The 21941-nt window shown below is 45.1% G+C and overlaps 1 protein-coding gene across 2 annotated transcripts in view; it reads left to right on the top strand.

Annotated features, from left to right (window-relative positions):
* Nucleotides 1-21941, top strand: part of MAP3K7 (mitogen-activated protein kinase kinase kinase 7) — a 75731-nt gene that overhangs the window by 19776 nt on the left and 34014 nt on the right. For both annotated transcript variants that reach the window (XM_088472066.1, XM_088472057.1), the window contains exons 3-4: nt 399-464; nt 15052-15097. In XM_088472066.1, coding sequence (XP_088328192.1) covers nt 399-464; nt 15052-15097 — 112 coding nt within the window. The remainder of the gene's footprint in view (nt 1-398; nt 465-15051; nt 15098-21941) is intronic.

The following is a 21941-nucleotide window of genomic DNA, read 5'->3' as shown; positions in this document are numbered from 1 at the left end:
TGCATACACACTTACCAATTGGCCGGCCGATATGTGTGGCCATAGGAACCAGTTGTGACGTTATTTTCAGTGGTCAGCTATGGGTGGGTCAATCGGCCATACACATAAAGATATATCGTGAGCATCTGCCTATCACATTAGCCGTGCTGCACAGCTGAAGCAATATATCTGTGAATGACTAGGTTCACACCGTTCCAGGGTTGGGACAGTATATCGTTCGTTGGCTGTACCGGCGATGTATATCGTCCAGTGTGTACCCAACATTAGTTGAATATACCTGCTATAAGCCATGCATAATGTTAACACAAATTTGATTGCTCCAAAATTTGTTAGTGAATAAAATGGATAACCAAAATGTTTCTTTCTCTCTTCTTAAATTGGCATTTATTTAATTTCAGCTTCGCCAGTTATCACGTGTGAATCACCCAAATATTGTGAAATTGTACGGTGCTTGCCTAAACCCGGTAAGTTCTACAAATCTTTGTAATCCTTCTCTTTATAATAAAATGTCATTATATTTGTGGCCGTGCAGATCGCTGTGCATGTTTTCACTAAGTACTGATTTATATGCCCTGACCCCTCCTGTTATGCAGGCCTCAAGTTTAGATCAGTATTGTGCTAGTGCCTGAACAGTATGGAGCTTTCATTATAAATGTTCATATAACCAAGGTAACGGCATGAGTGAGCTTTTGCTGGAATGAACAACTTTCTGCTTTTTAAGACTAATGCAGGGTTTTAACATGGCTATCTCAGACCACCTGTTACTAAGACACATACAATTAAGGGTGGAGATGGAGCAAAGGTAAGGAGGTTGGGTGAAAATATGAGGACATTTTTAAAAGCATTTCACAGCTTGTGTGATCTTACATTTTGATGCTGAGCTAACTTGTCTTTGCTAAGATATGGCAGGCATTGTAAATGCGTTTACCCATGATCATTTGGGGACACTGGAACTTAGTAGCTTTTGAGGAGCCTAGACACTTTCAAATTGAATAGTTCATTTGATTTAATATTTTTCTCTATTCCGGAGAGCCCACCTGAAAATGTAATTGGTACTTTCTCATGGAATAAGGTGGCTGCTGAGGGAGGCAGGAGAGAATTCTGAACCCTCAAGGGTTGGGCAGCCGCCAAGGGTGCAGTGGAGAAGGCAGAGTGCCATGAGGTTGGTGTCTCAGCTGTGACAGGGAGGCAGGCCGGATAGGACAGTGAGTCTCTGTTGGCACATGCAGTCTCTAAAAGGTGGTCAGGAACCTTTGCCGACAGCTGTGGGGGAAGAAAGCAACAGACCTACACGGAGCTTTATGCGATTAAGTCTATACACACTTACCAATTAGTCTGCCCAATGTGCCGGGCTTGACCGCTCAAATGGGCGGGCATTTAAATCGCTCGCACAGTTGAGCTGTCAATCACCGCCGGGTCCCACAGCATGTGTACGGGCGATCACATGATGGCCAATATATCTTTCAGATACATCAGCCTTCTGCTGACAGCAGATGGGATATGTCCGTGAACGACGTCATTCAGAAATATCCGCTGTACACACCCAGCGATTCACTATAGATAAATGTGTCAAAATATAAGCAAGTTTGTGCAGCTTGTCGTCCAGCAGACAACTGGCATGAGGTACACCCTACCCACATTGGAGGGTCTTACGGTGCAAGAGATGTGTTGGACCTTTATAGTCTGCCCAAAATTATTTTTCACCACTAATCTGCCTGCAGTCCACCAAAAATGTCTTTGTTAAGCCGTTGAGACTTTATTTTACCTTTGTGTCGTATTCTTCTTTCTATATATATATATATATATATATATATATATATATATATATATATATATATATATATATATATATATATACATACACTCCTTCTCAATATAAAGTCCCTAAATGCCCACTACCCAGTGGATATATTAAAAAGTTTCTCTGGGGACTGATAAACAGCATGGAGCAGAGGGGATTGCACCTTCTATGCATATCAAGGATGCCTATCTCCATGTCTCAGGATGGGTGGGGCCTTAGTGCCGCCTAAGGTTTGCTGTACAGACACAGCTTTTCTGGTTTTGAGCCCTTCCTTTCAGTCTGTGTACATCAGTGAGAGATTTCGCTAAGTTGATGGCAGTCATGGCAACTCTTCTTAGGATCAGGCTGGTGGTTGTCATCCTCCCACCATAGCTCAACAGTCCTTGGAGTTCAGTTTTCCCAGTTTTTATTGCACTCTGATGACGCAGACTACAAAATCTATAATTTTGGTTTATCTCGTGTAGATTCGATTTAGAAGGGTTTGAAAATATCAAAAATATACAAATTATGTGTAAGCATACAAAAACCTAATTTTTGCAGGCCAAAATAGAGATATTTAAAAAGAAAAACAATTGTTCACAGGCTTTGATTTGAAATGCCTCATGACTAGGTTTAAGGAAGTTAACATTTCAAGGTCACAGACTGCGCCATTTAAAAACAGATTTACAAGAAAACATATGGCCTAATATTTTCAAAACTTGATGTTTCGAGAGAGTCCATTCCAAATTCAAGTTGGAATCGTATTACCAGTTATTAATTACCAGTTATTTATATAGTATAGGTTGAGTCTCCCATATCCAAATATTCCGAAATACGGAATATTCCGAATTACGGAATAATTTTGGCATGACTGAGATAATAAAACCTTTGATTTTTGATGGTTCAATGTACACAAACTTTGTCTAAGGCACAAATTATTAAAAATATGGTATAAAATTACCTTCAGGCTGTGTGTATAGGGTGTAAATGAAACATAAATTTATTTCATGTATGTACACAAACTTTGCTTGAGCCACAAAATTATTGAAAATATTGTATAAAATGACCTGCAGGCTGTGTATAAGGTGCATATAACACATATATGCATTCTGTGTGTATATTGGGGTCCCATTCCCAAGATATTTCATTATGATATGCAATTATTCCAAAATACGGAATATTCCGTTATCCAAAATACCCCTGGTCCCGAGCATTTTGGATATGGGAGACTCAACCTGTACATAGATATTCCATACTGCTTTACAGAGAATATTTGTCCATTCACATCAGTACATGCCCAGTGGATTTGACAATATATATTCCTACCACATTAAAACACTTAGGGATATATTTACTAAAGTGATGGTTTTTGGAAGTGGAGTTGTTTCCCATAGCAACCAATCAGATTCTAGCTATTATCTTCTAGAAGGTGACAGATAAATGATAAGTAGAATCTGGTTGCTATGGGCAACATCTCCACTTCTATAAACCCACCATTAGTAAATATACCCCCTAGTCTTGGCAGTGTTTATTTTTTCTTTCTGCTTATGAATTGTCTTCTACCTTGGAGGTGGCAACAGTTAAGCGTGCAGTTTAGGCTGCATTATATAAGTTGAGAATTTTATTTTTTAATTTTTTTTTAAATTTACAAAATAAAAAACTGATAAAATATTTGGTTAATTTTATAAATCCTAGGATGTGATTTCGGAATCTGTATGTAATGCCGGCTGTCGGGATGCCTCCTGTCAAAATACAGACAGTAGCATCGCGATGGTTGGTATCCTGACGGATCGGGTGAGTATTTGAAAATGGCATTCGCATTCGCCCCTTCCCACACTAACCCTCCCTTTTTGTACCCTAACCCTCCCCCCTTCGTGTCTAAACCTAACCCTCCCCCCTTCGTGTCTAAACCTAACCCTCCCCCCTTCGTGTCTAAACCTAACCCTCCCCCCTTCGTGTCTAAACCTAACCCTCCCCCCTTCGTGTCTAAACCTAACCCTCCCCCCTTCGTGTCTAAACCTAACCCTCCCCCCTTCGTGTCTAAACCTAACCCTCCCCCCTTCGTGTCTAAACCTAACCCTCCCCCCTTCGTGTCTAAACCTAACCCTCCCCCCTTCGTGTCTAAACCTAACCCTCCCCCCTTCGTGTCTAAACCTAACCCTCCCCCCTTCGTGTCTAAACCTAACCCTCCCCCCTTCGTGTCTAAACCTAACCCTCCCCCCTTCGTGTCTAAACCTAACCCTCCCCCCTTCGTGTCTAAACCTAACCCTCCCCCCTTCGTGTCTAAACCTAACCCTCCCCCCTTCGTGTCTAAACCTAACCCTCCCCCCTTCGTGTCTAAACCTAACCCTCCCCCCTTCGTGTCTAAACCTAACCCTCCCCCCTTCGTGTCTAAACCTAACCCTCCCCCCTTCGTGTCTAAACCTAACCCTCCCCCCTTCGTGTCTAAACCTAACCCTCCCCCCTTCGTGTCTAAACCTAACCCTCCCCCCTTCGTGTCTAAACCTAACCCTCCCCCCTTCGTGTCTAAACCTAACCCTCCCCCCTTCGTGTCTAAACCTAACCCTCCCCCCTTCGTGTCTAAACCTAACCCTCCCCCCTTCGTGTCTAAACCTAACCCTCCCCCCTTCGTGTCTAAACCTAACCCTCCCCCCTTCGTGTCTAAACCTAACCCTCCCCCCTTCGTGTCTAAACCTAACCCTCCCCCCTTCGTGTCTAAACCTAACCCTCCCCCCTTCGTGTCTAAACCTAACCCTCCCCCCTTCGTGTCTAAACCTAACCCTCCCCCCTTCGTGTCTAAACCTAACCCTCCCCCCTTCGTGTCTAAACCTAACCCTCCCCCCTTCGTGTCTAAACCTAACCCTCCCCCCTTCGTGTCTAAACCTAACCCTCCCCCCTTCGTGTCTAAACCTAACCCTCCCCCCTTCGTGTCTAAACCTAACCCTCCCCCCTTCGTGTCTAAACCTAACCCTCCCCCCTTCGTGTCTAAACCTAACCCTCCCCCCTTCGTGTCTAAACCTAACCCTCCCCCCTTCGTGTCTAAACCTAACCCTCCCCCCTTCGTGTCTAAACCTAACCCTCCCCCCTTCGTGTCTAAACCTAACCCTCCCCCCTTCGTGTCTAAACCTAACCCTCCCCCCTTCGTGTCTAAACCTAACCCTCCCCCCTTCGTGTCTAAACCTAACCCTCCCCCCTTCGTGTCTAAACCTAACCCTCCCCCCTTCGTGTTTAAACCTAACCCTCCCCCCTTCGTGTCTAAACCTAACCCTCCCCCCTTCGTGTCTAAACCTTAACCCTCCCCCCTTCGTGTCTAAACCTTAACCCTCCCCCCTTCGTGTCTAAACCTTAACCCTCCCCCCTTCGTGTCTAAACCTAACCCTCCCCCCTTCGTGTCTAAACCTTAACCCTCCCCCCTTCGTGTCTAAACCTTAACCCTCCCCCCTTCGTGTCTAAACCTTAACCCTCCCCCCTTCGTGTCTAAACCTTAACCCTCCCCCCTTCGTGTCTAAACCTAACCCTCCCCCCTTCGTGTCTAAACCTAACCCTCCCCCCTTCGTGTCTAAACCTAACCCTCCCCCCTTCGTGTCTAAACCTAACCCCCCCCCCACAGCTAATGAGAATGGCGCAGGACTTACATCATTCGGGCTGGCATTCCAGCGTCGGGATTAAGCTAGGCGTCTTTATTTCGACGCCTATCTTGAGTCTCTCTTCGGGACTCCCCTGTCTGTATTGAAACCAGCGTGCACACATGGTACTTGCGACGAACCCCAAAGCCCTACTTTACGCAGATATCTGCTTGTACCCCAGGTGGTTGTGAGCACAAATCCACGATAAATGCAACCTTGGGGCTGATCGCCCCAAACACTTGAATAGCTCCTGGACACTTCAGATGGGAGCTATGGTAGCGATATACCGTTTAATTGTGTATGTATATATATATATATATATATATATTATATATAATATTATATATATATATATATATATATATATATATATATATATATATATATATATATATTTTAATATAATTGCTGGTCACTTGTATTATGGGCCTGATCCGAAGCTTACCCGAACATAGGGATGCCTACGTCTGTCTTCTCATACCTGTCTGACCTCATGCACCAGCATAAACATCAGTAATAATGATGCAGATCAGGCAGCCACAGGGGTGTATGTCTAATGGGTGGAGGGTGTGCGGGTCTAGGGAGGGCCCACACTGCACTGCGGGGAGCACCCATATATTCTAATACTTACCTCTCTGAAGTCCCGTGTTGGGTGTCTCAGCCCTCCATAAAATGCTGGAAAATGGTCGTCGCATCCATTTTCTCAGCGTTTTGCGCATGCACAGCGAGGAAATCACCGAAAAATGGCATTCGCATTTTCCCGGCGACCTGCGCATATGCAGTAGACAGACTAGTGCCCAAAGTCTACTGCTGCTGCTGCCAGCCATCGGGGATAGAGGAAGGGGCCCCAGACGGGGAATGCAAGCGGGATGTCAATAGCTAATTTATGCACGCCCATGAAAATGCATTTAAACGGTCAGACACGCCTGTGTTTGCCTAGCCACCCCCCTTTACCCTTCCAACTGCTGACTACCTGTCGCTCACTTTGCGATTGAATTCTATGGGCGAGTGTAATCGCAAACTAATTGCTGTGTGTGCTTAGTACAGTGGCAAACAATCACTCAATCTGTGTAAATATCAGCATTGCGTACACTCTGAATCAGGCCTTATGTACGGTCAACAGACTTTGGTAATGGAGAAGTGATTGTCACATTTTCTTGGAGCACCATCATACCTATACATCATACCTATACCCAAGTAAAGAACCCACATTTAAAGTGGCAGAACTTCCACCTAGAACTGGGACAGGCCAAACCTACTGTATACCTTAACCCAAAAAGAGATGTCCGCTGTAGCAAATACCATGGGAAGATTATTAGCCAGAAAATAATCAATGGAAGAATGTGATCTTTCTAAAATAACTAATAAGATAAATAATTGGCATAAGTTTGTTCTACTGTATTAAGCATGCTATATTCTTTAACTATGATGCATTCTTTTAGTTTTATACTTGTGCATGTAGTAGGTTTTGTTGCTGTAGCAGTGCCATTTTTAGATTTTTAAATTTTGATTGAAATGTGCAAAAGAGAGCTATCCTCTAAATAGACTGTTATAAGACTTTAAAAAAGTAGATATTAAGTAAATTATAGAAATATATGAAAATATGTAAAATGTTGCAGCCAAAAATTACTGAAAACTTAAGATCCCATTAAGATCCTAACTTTATTCCTTGATATTTTAAAATTGTCAATACTGTAAAAAATATAAACAGTTTTTTTTTTTTACTTTTAAGCATGGTTTGTTTTATCTGTTTTAAAGGTTTGTGTCTATGACCTTGAAATATTGACTGACTTAACTCTAGTCATGTATATGAAATTATAGCCTGTCATTCCTAAAATGTTAGTTTGGTTTTTAAATATTTAAATCCTGGACTTAGAAAATCCGTTTAATTGTATGGAATCAAATTTGTTCCTCATTGTCGTTCTGCTATTTGACGTCACCTGTTTTCTGTAATGAACCGTAAAGTGTGATCTCTGATATGACAGTCTTTATATATTACACTTTTCTTTTTTTTGTGTGAGGTCTTCGGTAAAATGCTTCTCAAAAAACATGCCCAAATGTTTGCATTCTGTTATTTTCAAAACTTTTCAAATGAAACTACAAGAATGTTTATTTGTGACATTCATATAAGATTAAATGTGTGCAGAGAATAAAAGTAAATGTTACTGTAAACTTGCACTGGATCGCTTGATATGGAATAACCACTTTTTCTACTTCAGGGTCCATAGGGTATCCACAGGATATCTTGGGGGTATAGGTGATGACGTCAGTCTTCAGGCACCACAGAGTTCAAGTTTTCAGCCTCCCAGGATGCTGCTGGGTCCCTCTCCTATACCCCGCCCCCCAGGCCAAGGCATCTCAGTTTCGTCGGTGCCTGGCCGGAGTCGGAGGCACTGTGCAGAGGGGGGCTATGAAGAGCCCCTGAAGTTGATTTTAAAGGCAGCGCTGGCTGCACATCTGGGAGTACAGCATGAACAGTCAGTACTGACGTCCATGCCGTCTCCCCTACACCCCGCCGGTACCAGAACGCCGATACTGATCCGGGGATGCTGGTAGACATCTGGGGTCACGGCTGGCGGTGCCCCCAGATGTCTTGGACCATGGCCGGATCCCAGGGGATAGCAGGTAAGCAGCGGGGTCCCGCGGTGGGTCCCCGCTGATCACATGGTCCTGAGTCCCCAGGCAGGGGGCTCCCTGGGGACTGGCTGCAGCGTGTAGCCAGGCGACCAACCTGCGCTTCCACTACCCCCTGGGACAGCGGGCCGCTGCTGAGCGGCATGTGCTGCGGCGTCCCAGGGGTTAAATGCATGCCAGGGGAGCGCGCTTTCCCTGTCTCACAGCCGGCGCCTCCCCTGCTGCACACAGCCTCTCTGCTCAGATTGGCCATAGTGTGTCAGCGCTCCTCCCCCAGGCCGGCGGCCTCCTTCATCCTCTGCTCCTCGGTGGCCATCTTAGAAGCATGGTGAACGCTGCTGGAAGCCTGTGAGCGGTGGCATTGCGGTCTGGGTCCCCCAGCATACCTCTCCTCTGTTTGTCACAGGTCAGTGTATGCAGCGCTGAGTCCTACCAGCCTGAGGGTCTGAGTAGTTGAGAACCAGCGATAATAGTGCAGGGATTTGTTTCTTCTGCATTGTATGTGACTAATCTGCTAGCCTGCTGTCTGTACTTTCACTTTCTACTGTCAGCCTTATTACTGTCCCTGATCTTGCTCTGCTCAAAGCCCTTGCGGTGCGCGGTGTGCAGGGCGTTATTCACACTATACCAATACGTATAGGTGTGAGTGTCACATACTTACCATCATGTCTGAGACTGACTTTCCTCTCCAGCTCATGTGTACTAAATGTAAGGTACCAATAGCGGAGGGGGAGGGTAACGCGGAGGGGTTATGTCCCCAGTGCCTGGCAGTGTTACGGCCGATTATGGTCCCGGTACAGGAACCTCCCTGGGCTTGTTTCGCTAAGGCGCTTACAACCCTTGTGGGCCAGCTAGCTCCGCCACCTGCGTTTACCCAGACGGGTTTGTCCCAGCAGTCAGTGGTGTCGTCACCCATGCGGGAGTTCCCGAGATAATTGATGGTACCCCACAGTCTCCCTGTCCCTTCCCAGGTTTCTCCGGAGCCTGCGTGGGTTAATATTCTAACTACATTGGTTCAGCATTTGTCCGATGTTTTACAGGGGGAGTCTGTGTTGCGGCCTCATAATCGGCCGGTGGCGTCTTTAATTGCTCCTTTGGGGATGACGATGAGACGTCAGATGATGGGGAGATTCTGGATCTATTTGACAAAGAACCTCTCCGTACCAAAGAGCCGGACGCTAAGTCCAAGGTGTATATCCCTGGTCTTATTCGAGCGGTCCGCTCGGCTTTAGTTATTGAGGATATTGATCCTTTGGTGGCCACATTCATATATGCCTTTTTATGGATATTAAGGGTGAGGCTACGGTGTTCCCTCTTTCTGATCATTTAGAGGAGGCGTGGAAAAATCCAGGTAAACGGTTTCAGCCCCAGAGGCGCTTAGCCGTGGCTTATCCGTTTGCGGTCAATTATTTTTCTAAGTGGGAATCCCCTACGCAAGGATTCACATGTCACACGCCTAGTCAAAAGTGCCACGTTGCCTATGCCTTCGATGTCAACCTTGAAGGATGTCACTGACCGCAAGGTGGAGATCTGCCTCAAATCCATTTATTCCCTTGCAGGGAAGCATCCAGACCGGCTCTGGTCGTGTGTTGGGTAGCCAGAGCTATGGAGCGCTGGGCGGATAATTTGGAGGCGTCTTTGGACTCTGACTGTTCGGCTGAACAGACCGAGTTGGTGGGCAATCTCCGAGATATTTGTATACTCACCTCCAGGATCTCCTCTGCAGCCGTGGCTGCTCGTTGCACCTTATGCTTGCGTTCTTGGAAAGCGGACGTGGATTCCAAAAAGGGATTAGCAGGTCTGGACAGGTACTATTTGATCCAGATCTGGACAAAATAGTAGCTACGTTGGCAGCAGCAAAATCTGCATGTCTTACGTCTGCTACGATTCCTTCTAGTGCTGGTGGGTCATCCTTTGGGCCTCACAGGGCCCAAGGGAGGCCTAAAGTACAGTCCTTTCCACGGCAGGCTGGGACCAAGAAATTGTCCAAACCCAAGAAACAGGTCTGGAGTACCAGACGTCCGTCTCCTAGGTCAGATAACAAACCTGCGGCCTGACGGTCCAGGCCTCCCTTTGGGGGACCCCAAAGTGGGGTGGAGCCTGCTTCAGTTCGCCCAGTGCTGGTCGAGGACTACGACAGACACTTGGGTTCAGGAGGTGGTCTCTCACGGGTATGTCCTCTCCTTTCGGCACAGGCCTCCATCCCGGTTCTTTACCACAGGCCTTCCGCTAGACCGGAGCATAGCCTCAGAACTGCGGAAGGTTTTGCACACTATGCTCCAGGCTGGAGTTTCAGTGCATGTTAGGCCCTCAACAAGTCCTTGAGGGTGCCTCTGTTTCGGATGGAGACCCTGCGGTCCATTATTCTGGCACTGGAACCTGGGGACTACATGGTGTCATTGGACATCCAGGATGCTTACCTGCATGTCCCTATTCTTTTGCGCCATCAGCAGTTCCTCAGATTGGCAATCTGCAACGAACATTTCCATTTCCGGGCACTGCCTTTTGGCCTGGTGCTTGCTCCAAGTTTATTCACCAAGGTCATGGCGGCTCTCCTGCGGACGCAGGGAGTCCGATTGTTGCCTTATCTGGACGACCTCCTGTTGATAGTGGGGTCTCCAGAGCTTCTTTTACACCATCTGGATCTGACTATTGCGGTACTGCAACGTCACGGCTGGTTGACAAACTGGCAGAGGTCCACTCTCACCCCGTCTCAGAGGATCCTGCACCTTGGGGCCTTATTGGACTCCAGGCAGCAGTGGATCTTTGTGACGGAGGAAAAGATCCTTGCTTTGTAGTTGAGGGTGCGCAGTTGTCTGCAGTGTCGTCGAGTGTCGATACACTCGGCAATGAGGTTATTGGGCTCAATGGTGTCGGTATTCGACATGGTGGAGTACGCCCAATTTCACTCCAGACCTCTGCTGCTATTGATCCGGTCCAGATGGAATGGATTGCCTAAGTGTCTCAAGTCCCAGACGATGGGGCTCACTCCGGACGTTCGCCTGTCTCTAACCTGGTGTTTGCCAACTCAACAAGGGTCGTCCGTTCTGGGTGGCGAACTGGGTCCTGTTAACAACGGACGCCAGTCTCCGGGGCTGGGGAGCTGTCACGGGTCCACACTTGTTTCAGGGCAGGTGGACTCGGGCGGAAGCGGAGCTTCCAATAAACATTTTGGAGCTCCATGCGGTGTCAAGAGCTCTCCAGCTGGCACAGCCGGTTCTCCAGGGTCACCCTGTGCAGGTCCCGTCGGACAACGCCACCACAGTGGCCTATTTAAACCAGCAAGGAGGAACCCAAAGTCGAGCAGCACTCGCAGAAGTGTTCCGTATTCTGGTCTGGGCGGAGCGCAATCTCCCAGCATTATCGGCAGTGTTCATCCCGGGAGTCCTCAACTGGGAAGCGGATTTTCTCAGCAGGCAGGACATGCGTCCGGGAGAGTGGTCTTTACACCAGGACGTCTTTCAGAGTCTGGTGGACAAGTGGGGTCTTCCAGAGATAGACCTCATGGCGTCCCGGCACAACAACAAGTTGCCGGTGTACGGGTCTCGAACAAGAGACGAAAAGGCGACTCTGGTGTATGCCCTGTCCGTCCAGTAGACGTTCCAGTTTGCCTACCTTTCCCCTCCGTTTTCCCTTCTTCCGCGGGTAATACGGAAATTCAAATCAAGAAGGAGGTACGCTACTGTTGATAGCTCCCGAGTGGCCCAGACGGCACTGGTTCTCCGACCTCCAGAGTCGTCAGTAGACGTTCCTCTGAGGTTACCATTACGACCGAAGCTGCTGTCACAGGGTCCTTGTCTTCACCCGGACCTGACTCGGTGTGGCTGTTGAAACGGTCATGCTAAGATCCAGAGGGTTTTCTAGCTCCGTGGTGCAAACCATACTAAGAGCCCGTAAACCTTCCTCTGCAAGAATCTACCATCGTGTGTGGCATACTTTCTTCCGGTGGTGTAGACCTAGAGGGTATTCCCTTAGGGAGTTCCGTATGTCTAGGGTGTTGACTTTCCTACAGGCTGGACTGGATCATGGGCTTCGCCTGGCTTCTCTGAAAGTGCAGGTGTCTGCCCTGTCAGTCTGGTTTCATCTGCGCTCTCTGATGTGCACACCTTTATGCGAGGTGTCCTTCGCATTCATCCACCTTTTGTTCCACCGGTGGCGCCTTGGAATTGGGCTGTGGTCCTGAGAGTTCTCCAGGGACCGCCGTTTGAACCACTGGACTCAGTGGACTTTAAATGGCTTACAGCTAAAAAAATATATCCTTCTGGCCATTGCCTCGGCCAGAAGGGTTTCGGATTTAGGGGTTCTCTCTTGTAGACCCCCTTTTCTGATTTTTCATAGGAATAGGGCGGTGTTTCGCACTCGTCCGGGATTCCTTCCCGAAGTGGTATCCAGTTTTCACATCAATGAAGAAATTGTTGTGCCGGCTTTCAATTCACCTGGACTGTCAGTGGGTGACACCACTTGAGATGTTGTGCGGGCATTGAGAATTTATGTTGACCGCATTTCTTCTTTTAGGAAGTCGGACGCCTTGTTTGTCCTCTATGGCTTCCGTAAAAAGGGTTGGCCTGCTTCAAAGTAGACTTTGGCAGGCTGGATTCGTATGGCAATTTCAGAAGCTTATCTTCATGAAGGTCTTCCAGTTCCCTCCTTGGTGAGGGCTCATTCCACTAGGTCTGTGGGTCCTTCGTGGGCAGCTAGACGTGGTGCCTCTGCAGTTCAGATCTGCAAGGCTGCTACATAGTCTTCTGTCCATACCTTTGTGAGGTATTACGCTTTTGACACCTTTGCCTCTCAGGATGCTTCCTTCGGGCGGCGGATTCTCCTCTCAGCACAGGAGCGTCCCCACCCTTAAAGGATACTGCTTTGGGACATCCCCAAGGTATCCTGTGGATACCCTATGGATCCTGAAGTAGAAAATATGAGATATGGTAAGAACTTACCCTTGTTATCTCTATTTCTACGAAGTCCATAGGGTTCCACAAGTCTACCACCCTGTCGCACCTGTACTGCAGATGGGCTTTATTCTGGTCACCGGTTTTTCCGTCTCCCTATGGTGAGAATGTGATTCTTGTGAGTGTCCAGATTTTTTCTTCTCTTTCCTCTCCTCCTCCGGCCTATGGCTTGTGACGTAACTGAGATGCCTTGGCCTGGGGGCGGGGTATAGGAGAGGGACCCAGATGCATCCTGGGAGGCTGAATACTTTAACTCTGTGGTGCCTGAAGACTGATGTCATCACCTATACCCCAAGGTATCCTGTGGAACCCTATGGACTTCGTAGAAATAGAGATAACAAGGGTAAGTTCTTACCATATCTCATATTATTTCCTGGTTTGAGTGAAAGGAGTTTCACATGTCATATATTTTTGTCTGAGGCTTGTTTTCTTCTTGCAGGAAGAGCTAGATGCGGGCTAACACCTTAGTTCCTTGCATGTCTAAGTTTCTGTGTCGTCCGTTTTTTTTTTTGTTTTTTTTTTACCAAAGCTGGCTTTGATCCTGAAGGTCCAGAGATTCCTTCATTCCCGTTTGTTCAACCTCCTTTCCTTCCTCCGGTGGTACCTTGAGACCTTAATCTGGTACTCGGGGCTTTGCAACATCCACCCTTTAAGCCACTGGTCTCTGTGGACCAGAAGTTCCATACCTTGGAGGACTGTCTTTCTCCTGGTTATATCCACAGTAAGTAGGGTGTCTTAACTGGGAGCTCTCTCCTGTTAGTCGTCCTTCCCATGTGGACAGGGCAATGGTGGACAGTGTCAAATATAAAACAGGTTTCGGGTTCCACATGAATCAAAAAATAAATTTGGTTATGCACCGTGACTGCCCTTTTCATTAAGAGGACACTTAACTTCTTGAATATTTTCCAGGATCTTAGTACTTGACAAACAAGGTGTGCAGAATGAATCTGTTTGTCCTTTGAGGTTGACCATCACCCAGTGGATTTCTTCGGTCAAGTTACTTTGGTCGTCTGCCAGGATTACATTGGGCAGTCAAGCCTGTTCTGGATAATGTTGAACCTTGTTCTGCTAGGATCGTGATTGCCTCATTGGCTGTGAGGCACGAAGAGCAGTCACCACTACTTCTGCGCAAACAGTCACAAAATTCTGTAGTTATGACACCCACTGATGCCTGTTTTGGATGTAAGGCACTACACAGTGCCCAGGAGCTCTCCTGCCCTAGAAACCGATTTGGGATGTCCCAAATGATGCCCCAAAGACAAGGGAGAAAATTTAGTTTTTTGCACTTAGATTTAATCCTTTTTTCAGATTTCATGGGGGACACAATGAATGTCCTCAGCGCCTTTCTTCTGTTCTTTTTCTGTCCTGTTTTTTGTTTAAAAAAAAACCAAACAAAAATGCTGTCTAATCACTTTATTATACGCCGGCACTGACCTTTTCAGGCTTTGTTCATTAAAAGATTGAATTGAGAGACAGCCAGTCTATGTATAGGGTGAGAAGACATTCACACTGTTAACCTATGACTATATCTACACAGAAGATGGCTAACAATGCAGGCATGTAGAGGCATCTAGAAGAAACTATACAGCTGTAATGAACAGTATATATAACATTGTCTAGGTTATGTTGTTTGTTCAGATTCCTGTGTAATATACACTTGTGCATAGAGAACCTGTCCATTTCAGGGCCTTATAAGTGTGGGCTCACAGTAAACATTTTATAACTGATTAATATTTCTACGTAAGATGGGTACACACTATGCGATCCATTGCACAATATATCAGTGACCGCATAGTGTGGGAATTTTTCATCGCATCGTCCTGTCTGCTGTGCAGCACAGATGGAATGATGCAATGAATGATGCCAAACTGCTAAATGCAGCTTGGAACAACACATTGCACCATCTTCCCCTGCATCGCGCAATGTATTGCGCCATCACTAGGTACACATCATGTAGTGTGTAGCCAGCTTAGTGTGGCAGTCCCAGCTATGCTATTTTAAATTGTTATTAAATTACTGTAATGTTCTTTTAGAATTTACTTTTTTTTACTTATTTTAGGTATGTCTAGTTATGGAATATGCTGAAGGAGGCTCATTATATAATGGTAAGTTATCAATCTTCTTTGCATCGTATAACACCTCTATTTGGCCACAAATATATAATAATTACATTCTATACTTCTGTTTTTTTCACCTGTGACAATCACTCACTGTTAAAATGCATTTTCCTCTTACAGTTTATATTTTCACTATTTTCCACCTGGTTACTAGTAGCAACTATCTTTTTAATAAACTTTAGGAACTATAAGGTGTGTTTTTTTAGATTGAAATACTTGGTCCAAAATAGGATAATACACTCACATTTAATTTAATAGTTAAAAGTAAATGTGTATTTCAGGAGGTGGTGATAATTCCATGTGGTCTTATCCTTTAAGAATCTAGTTCAGTCTGCAGTTCTCTGCAAGCAGATCATGTCATCTAGGAAAAGAACGGTGGTATGCTGCAGTTTGGAATATATTTGTCTGCATAAAGGTTGCGATTGGGCAATGCACATGATTATCACAATCATCAGCTTTTTTTGTAAAATGTTTTTGGTACTTTGGGTTATTTTTAAGCTTCTGTTCTATTACTGTCTCTACTAACAACTATTTTATTTACATTGACCCAGCAAGATGACATCTTTAAGTATAAAGGTGTTATTATGTCATGATGTATCCTACTTACCGTATATACTCGAGTATAAGCCGACCCGAATATAAGCCGAGGTACCTACTTTTAAACCAAAAATCTGGGAAAACTTATTGACTCGAGTATAAGCCTAGTGTGGGAAATGGCAGCAGCTGGTTGTGCCCCCAGTAGTAATTCCCCCTGGTTGTGCCCCCAGTAGTAATTCCCCCTGGTTGTGCCCCAGTAGTAATTCCCCCTGGTTGTGCCCCAGTAGTAATTCCCCCTGGTTGTGCCCCAGTAGTAATTCCCCCTGGTTGTGCCCCAGTAGTAATTCCCCCTGGTTGTGCCCCCAGTAGTAATCCCTCCTGGTAGTGCACCCAGTGGTAATCCCTCCTTTCAGTGCCTCCAGTGGTAATCCCCCCTTTCAGTGCCCCCAGTAGTAATCCCTCCTGGTAGTGCACCCAGTAGTAATCCCCCCTTTCAGTGCCTCCAGTGGTAATCCCCCCCCCTTTTAGTGCCCCCGGTAGCAATCTCCCCCTGGTAGTACCCCCAGTGGTAATCCCCCCCTTTTAGTGCCCCCTGTAGTAATCGCCACCTGTAGTCCCCCTCCCCCAGTAGAGAGAGACGTGATAATAATAAAAAAATAATCACTTACCTGAAACTCCTGGTCCCGCCGCTATCCGCTCCTCCGGCCGCTTTGCATGGGAGAGACGTCGTCATGACGACGTGTCTCCCATTACCCACTGCGGGAGCCGGAAGATGGCTCCCGCAGTGGGAGCAACAGCAGCCGATGAGAGTCTGAGACTCTCAGCGGCTGCTGATTACAGCAAACACACAGCTGCCGGCTCCGGCGGCTGTGTGTTTGTGCTGTGTAGCGCTGACCGAACTCCGTCCGGTCAGCGCTACACTTCACTTCACTCGAGTATAAGCCGAGGGGGTACTTTTTCAGCACAAAAAATGTGCTGAAAAACTCGACTTATACTCAAGTATATACGGTAGATTTTAGTCTTTATTCCTATTGATATGATACCTTGCTTTTAGCTTACTTTCTTAGGTTTGACATTTTCTGCTATCATATGTTGAATTAACCAGATGTGTGTAATCTAGGCTTGTAGTTTTTACATGTTTTGATTCCTGCTTTCATAATTATTGGATGTCATAGAAATGGGAGTTTTCGTTAATAGTTCAGTATCCGTTCACAGTGCTAGGCAGCATTTACAAGGCTGAATATAAGGGAAGAAAAGTCATGCAAACCCAGTCTTACTATTGTAGAAGTCACTTACTAAAACCACGTTTTGAATCTGGTGAACAGTCTTGACCTTCTCAGTAGAAGAAGAGTGTTAAGAGATGGGCAGCCTGGCTAATAAAGGCAGTGAGGTGTGTTTACTTTAGTGGGGCCTAATTATATAGTGTACATTTATTCACTGTCAATAGGAAGATTTGTCATGCTGAGGAGAAGGTGTCCTCTTTTTAGTGAGCCACCAGAATAGGAGGCTTTCTTTACTGTTGAGCGGTTAAGCTGTGACGTTCCTTAGGACATGAGATGCTGACGGCAAGAGATTTTCCTTTTGTGGTAATTTTTATACTCATGAGGCTAAAAAAAAAAAATTGTCACAATAGTGATTTTTGTTTCTTCTTTCTCTGCGTCAATAGAATGAAATCTTTTTAAACTGTGTTACTATAATGTCTTCATAAGAGACCTTTTAGCACATTCCCACTCCTCCAACCGTAGTTGTAGGTAACGTTGGAAAGTGTCAAATATAAATCAATATACCCTCAGCATATTTTATAGCTTTTCTTTTACTGGTGTCTGTTTATGATAACTGACTCATTGGTCGAAGTATAGCCTTGTCCTTACACATATGTTTGATTTACATTTACATAGTACAGTTGTTGAATATGATGTTTAACAAAGTTAAAAATTTAAGTTCAATTTGGAAACTCTGGGCAAGCAGGGGGCAGGGCGCCTGTCAGAAAAGGGCAGAAAGTGCGAGTTCCCTTTAATAGGGAGCGTGGTCTTAAAGCACACCCCCTTTTCATCACTGTATGTAGGGGTCATGCCCAGCACACTCTGAGATGCTGGACTGCCACCAAGCTCGCCCCGCAGTGTGAATAGATGCGCATGGCAGCCATTCACTTTCCTGTGATTCTTTTACCAGAACTCTGGCCGGACTACCTCAAGCCCTCCTCTCCCTATGAATAGATGGCGTGCGCTTGTGCACGGCATCTATTCAGCGGTGGGGACGGCACCCTCCATGTTTTAGTGGGGCACCGGCAAAAGAGCAGGGTGCATTCTTCCCTTTTGAAATCAGGCAGGGCGCAGTGCCCCGCTAAAACAGCCTAGCAGGAACGCTAGGTGTGTACGCACGTATTGGCACTGTGATCAGGGGACTTCAGATCAGTAGTGAAGTCTATTGAACCATCGTATTGAAAGAGAGATCACACAGGTGTGTACCCAGATTTACCCACTCTGAGCTTATCCTACTCTTCAGCCTCTTAAATAATCACATCCCACAAAGAGAAACTTGCATGTTCCATGCGGGCTAATAACACGGCACACAGTAATGAGCATTGCTTTTCATAACCGAGAATTGAAACACTTTTATTTGGCAGATGCCCCTATTTTGTCCTGCAAAAAAATCCATGCACTTTTTGTATAATAGGTGAAAATAGGCACATGTCACACAATGTTTTCTGCTTTGTCAATGACCCTTCTAAACAAATCTTTATGTCAAGCATGAACTTTGTTTATATTTTTTAGAAGTCCTAATGTTCTTTCTTTCATGACTCAGCAGACAGGACTTTGAAGTGATTCTGACAAATAGGTGCAGACTTATAAATTATCCTCTGTATCTCAACAAGTGTCTTCCTGCAGCCCGGTCTCACTTGGCAACATCTTTGTGCATTTCCTCATTTGGCTTGGCTCAGGCTACCTTAAGGCAATGGCAGCACAGATACAAAAGTCCAGGAATAATGATGTTCGTCCATGTAAGATGACGTTTTGCCTCTTTCTGAGTTCCGTTTTTTTGGAGGGAAAAATCCGAACTCCACGTGCAAACTCGAACCTATCCGAGCCTGCACATCCCTAGTATGTATCTGTGTGTGTGTGTGTGTGTGTGTGTGTATATATATATATATAGATATAGATAGATAGATATATATGTGTGTGTATGTATATGTGTGTGTATATATATATATATACATACATATATATATATACATGTGTATATATACACACATAATTACACTGCATAATCCCTTTTACAAAAATTTTCTACAACGATCTCCCCCTCTAGTGGTTGTTTTAGTATGTTCAGTTCCCTTCATTGTAAACCTGAAATATATGTCCTTTCTGGTGCATCAAACAATGGGGTCGATTCAGACCCGGACGCTAAGCTGCACTCTCTCGTAACCAAAATGGGCCAGGTATGCAAATTCCGCGATCGCACTGTCTGGTGTAAGGACGCCCTCAATGTCATAGAGAGCGACGGCAGAGCGAACGTACGCCGGACGCTCACTTTTCATTCTTAACACACGTCATCTCCAGGAAGTGTATGATTAATCAGAACCATCGAGAGCCATCGGAGCAGCATGCAGCACTTGACGTAGACCCTACCCCGCCGCAAGCACTGTGATCACTGCAGGCTGAAATACAACCAAGTGACGTGTACAGTGACGCTTCCATGCTAATTATGCACACCCATAAAACTCAGTTTTTTGACGCCCAGAAATGCCTGCATTCAGAGCACCACTTCCCTGTTCACAAGCACCTTCCCCTGCTACCACCCACAAACGGCACATTCTGCCACTCAAAGTAGTGTCCAGTCTGTGTACTACGAGCGCACGATTCCCGGACGCAGTGACTGGTTCGCGCATGCGTATTTTGCCGCATGCGCAGATGGGCGATAATCGCCAATAGCATGCGTCCGCGGCTTAGCGACTGGGTCTGAATCGGGCCCAATGTCTGGAAAAGCTATCTGAAAGTTTTTTTCATTATATTTTGTTTGTGCTCATGGAACTGATAATTGAATAGTAAGTATACAAGACCTATATATTGTAATCTGCTTTTGTATACTAGAGCATAAGTCACTTAGTTTATTGGACTATTAATGAAACTTGTTCATACATTACACACATGCTTTTACATATATTGTAATTAACATTCCCCACAAAATTGATGCATATTATTTTATTTTTTTTGCACTTAAAACAACTGAATTCCCTCCTTTTATGAGCTTTATCAAGCCCGACTAGTGATATTCATTTGTTGTTCCGCGGAAGCACATACTTATTGCGCTGTCGTGCCCAAATGCATCGGGTTTGGATGTGATGGGTGTGCTGCCCAAATGCCTGACTTTTCACGGGTTTCTGCTCGTCCCCTCAGGAGAGTGTAAGCAGAAATAATGGGCGCCTGTGGCATTTGCATCCATTAGTATAAACAACTGAATGAACTCCCGTCTAAAGCGACCGGGAGCTAGTCACCCAAAAATGATTGAATTCTCCCCTAAGACTTTAGTCTTATAACAGTGGAAGATTACCTACCTTCTGGGGAGTTGTGTTGTTAACGGAGTACTTATTAAAAAACTTTTGCCAATTTGTCCCTCCGTTTTGTATTTTGTGACACTAACCACCTGATCTCCGACAAACTTTCCATATTTTTTACCTTATTAGCATAAAAGTTATATTGGATGAAAGAATTTTAAATATCCCTTAAGGGTGCGAGTTGTCATTGCCACAGCGTTAAAATGCCAGTAATGGCACCACAACTCGCACCCCTCATGTTCCGCTTTCAGCCCATAGGGCTGCGAGCAGTTTTGAGCGGATTCAGGCTGCTGTTGAGTGCGGCTATTTCCGCACTGACTCGCACCCGCAATGGATTCACCCCTCCTAGAATGTTTTGGAAAATAGAAGTTGAAGTTTTTCAACTTGGGCAACCTCTTGATAGGTCATAGTTAAAAGATGCATTTCTTTGCAAAGTGTTTTAATAAAGGAAATTGCTTACTTGGGAAACAACTCATCAGTTGAGCAGTTACTTCCGATTCTGTGCATCTGCCCTTTTGGAATATTAATCTTCAAGCTTCTTTAATACCTTTTTTTTTTTTTAAGTGTCTGTAACATAGCATGGAAACTTATTTGTGAACAGTGAAATGAGGAATTTCAAATTATAATTATTAAGGTGCTTTAATGCATTTTAGTATAGAATTAAGGTCTCTTCCCAGGTAAAAAAAATAAAGAAAACTAACGATACATTTGTTATAGAGGAATAGTGTCACCCCGAATGAACCATAGAATTTTGTTTGTTACCTGGTTGCCTGTGACTAGCATTTAAAAATGTTTTACATGCTTTCAACATTTACCTTTTTTTGTTCTTGCTATTTTCTATTAAGCATGGTTCTCTATTATATATGTAATTTTTATTTGCACGCTTGTATAAATACACTATATTGACAAAAATGTATAAAGAATATATTGCACTGAATAGCTCAATGACTTTCAAAATGGCACTGTCATAGGTTGCCACGTTTACAAGTCAGTTCGTCAAATTTCTGCCCTGTTGGAGTTGTAAGGACTGTTATTTTGAAGTATAAAACGCCTAATTGCAAAAACCAGCAGTAGGTCAATCAAGCCAACATTAACAGGATTGCTGAAGCCTGTAGCGTTCAACAATTGTGTGTTCTTGATTGCAGTTCGACACAAGAACTGTTCTTCTAGAACTTGAGGGTTTGGGTTTTCATGGCTGAAAGGCTGCACACAACTCTTAGATCACCATGCACAATTCCGAACGTTGGCTGTTAGAGGTGTAATGCAGACCGCCATTTTACTATGGAGCAGTGGAAATGCATTTTCTGGAGTGACCTATCACACTGGCAGTTTAATGGATGAAACTGAGTTTTGTGAATGACCGCGGAATGGTTCCTACCTGAATGCATACTGTAAATATGGTGCGGAGTGAAAGCTGGTCTGGGGCTATTTTTTGATCTTGGACCCTTTGAGTTCCAGTAAAGGGAAATCTTAAAGTATAGAATGACATTCCATGAACTTGTACACTTCTCAATTTGTGGCAGTGGTTTGGGGGAAGGCCCTTTCCTGTTTCAGTGTGACAAAATACCTGTGCATAAATTGAGATCAATAAATGGTTTGCCATGTCTGGTCTGGAATAAATTGACTGACCTACATAGAGCCTTACTCCCCAACCTCCATTGAACACTTCTGAAATTAATTGAACCTCTAACTGCAAGCCAGGACTTAATGTCCAAGCTCCATGCTTGATCTCACTTAATT

The sequence above is a fragment of the Taudactylus pleione genome, unplaced genomic scaffold (assembly GCF_031769625.1).
Source record: "Taudactylus pleione unplaced genomic scaffold, aTauple2 ptg000015l, whole genome shotgun sequence".
NCBI lineage: Eukaryota > Metazoa > Chordata > Amphibia > Anura > Myobatrachidae > Taudactylus > Taudactylus pleione.
Note: the sequence above shows the minus strand (reverse complement) of the source record. Positions and strands in the feature narration are given on the sequence as shown.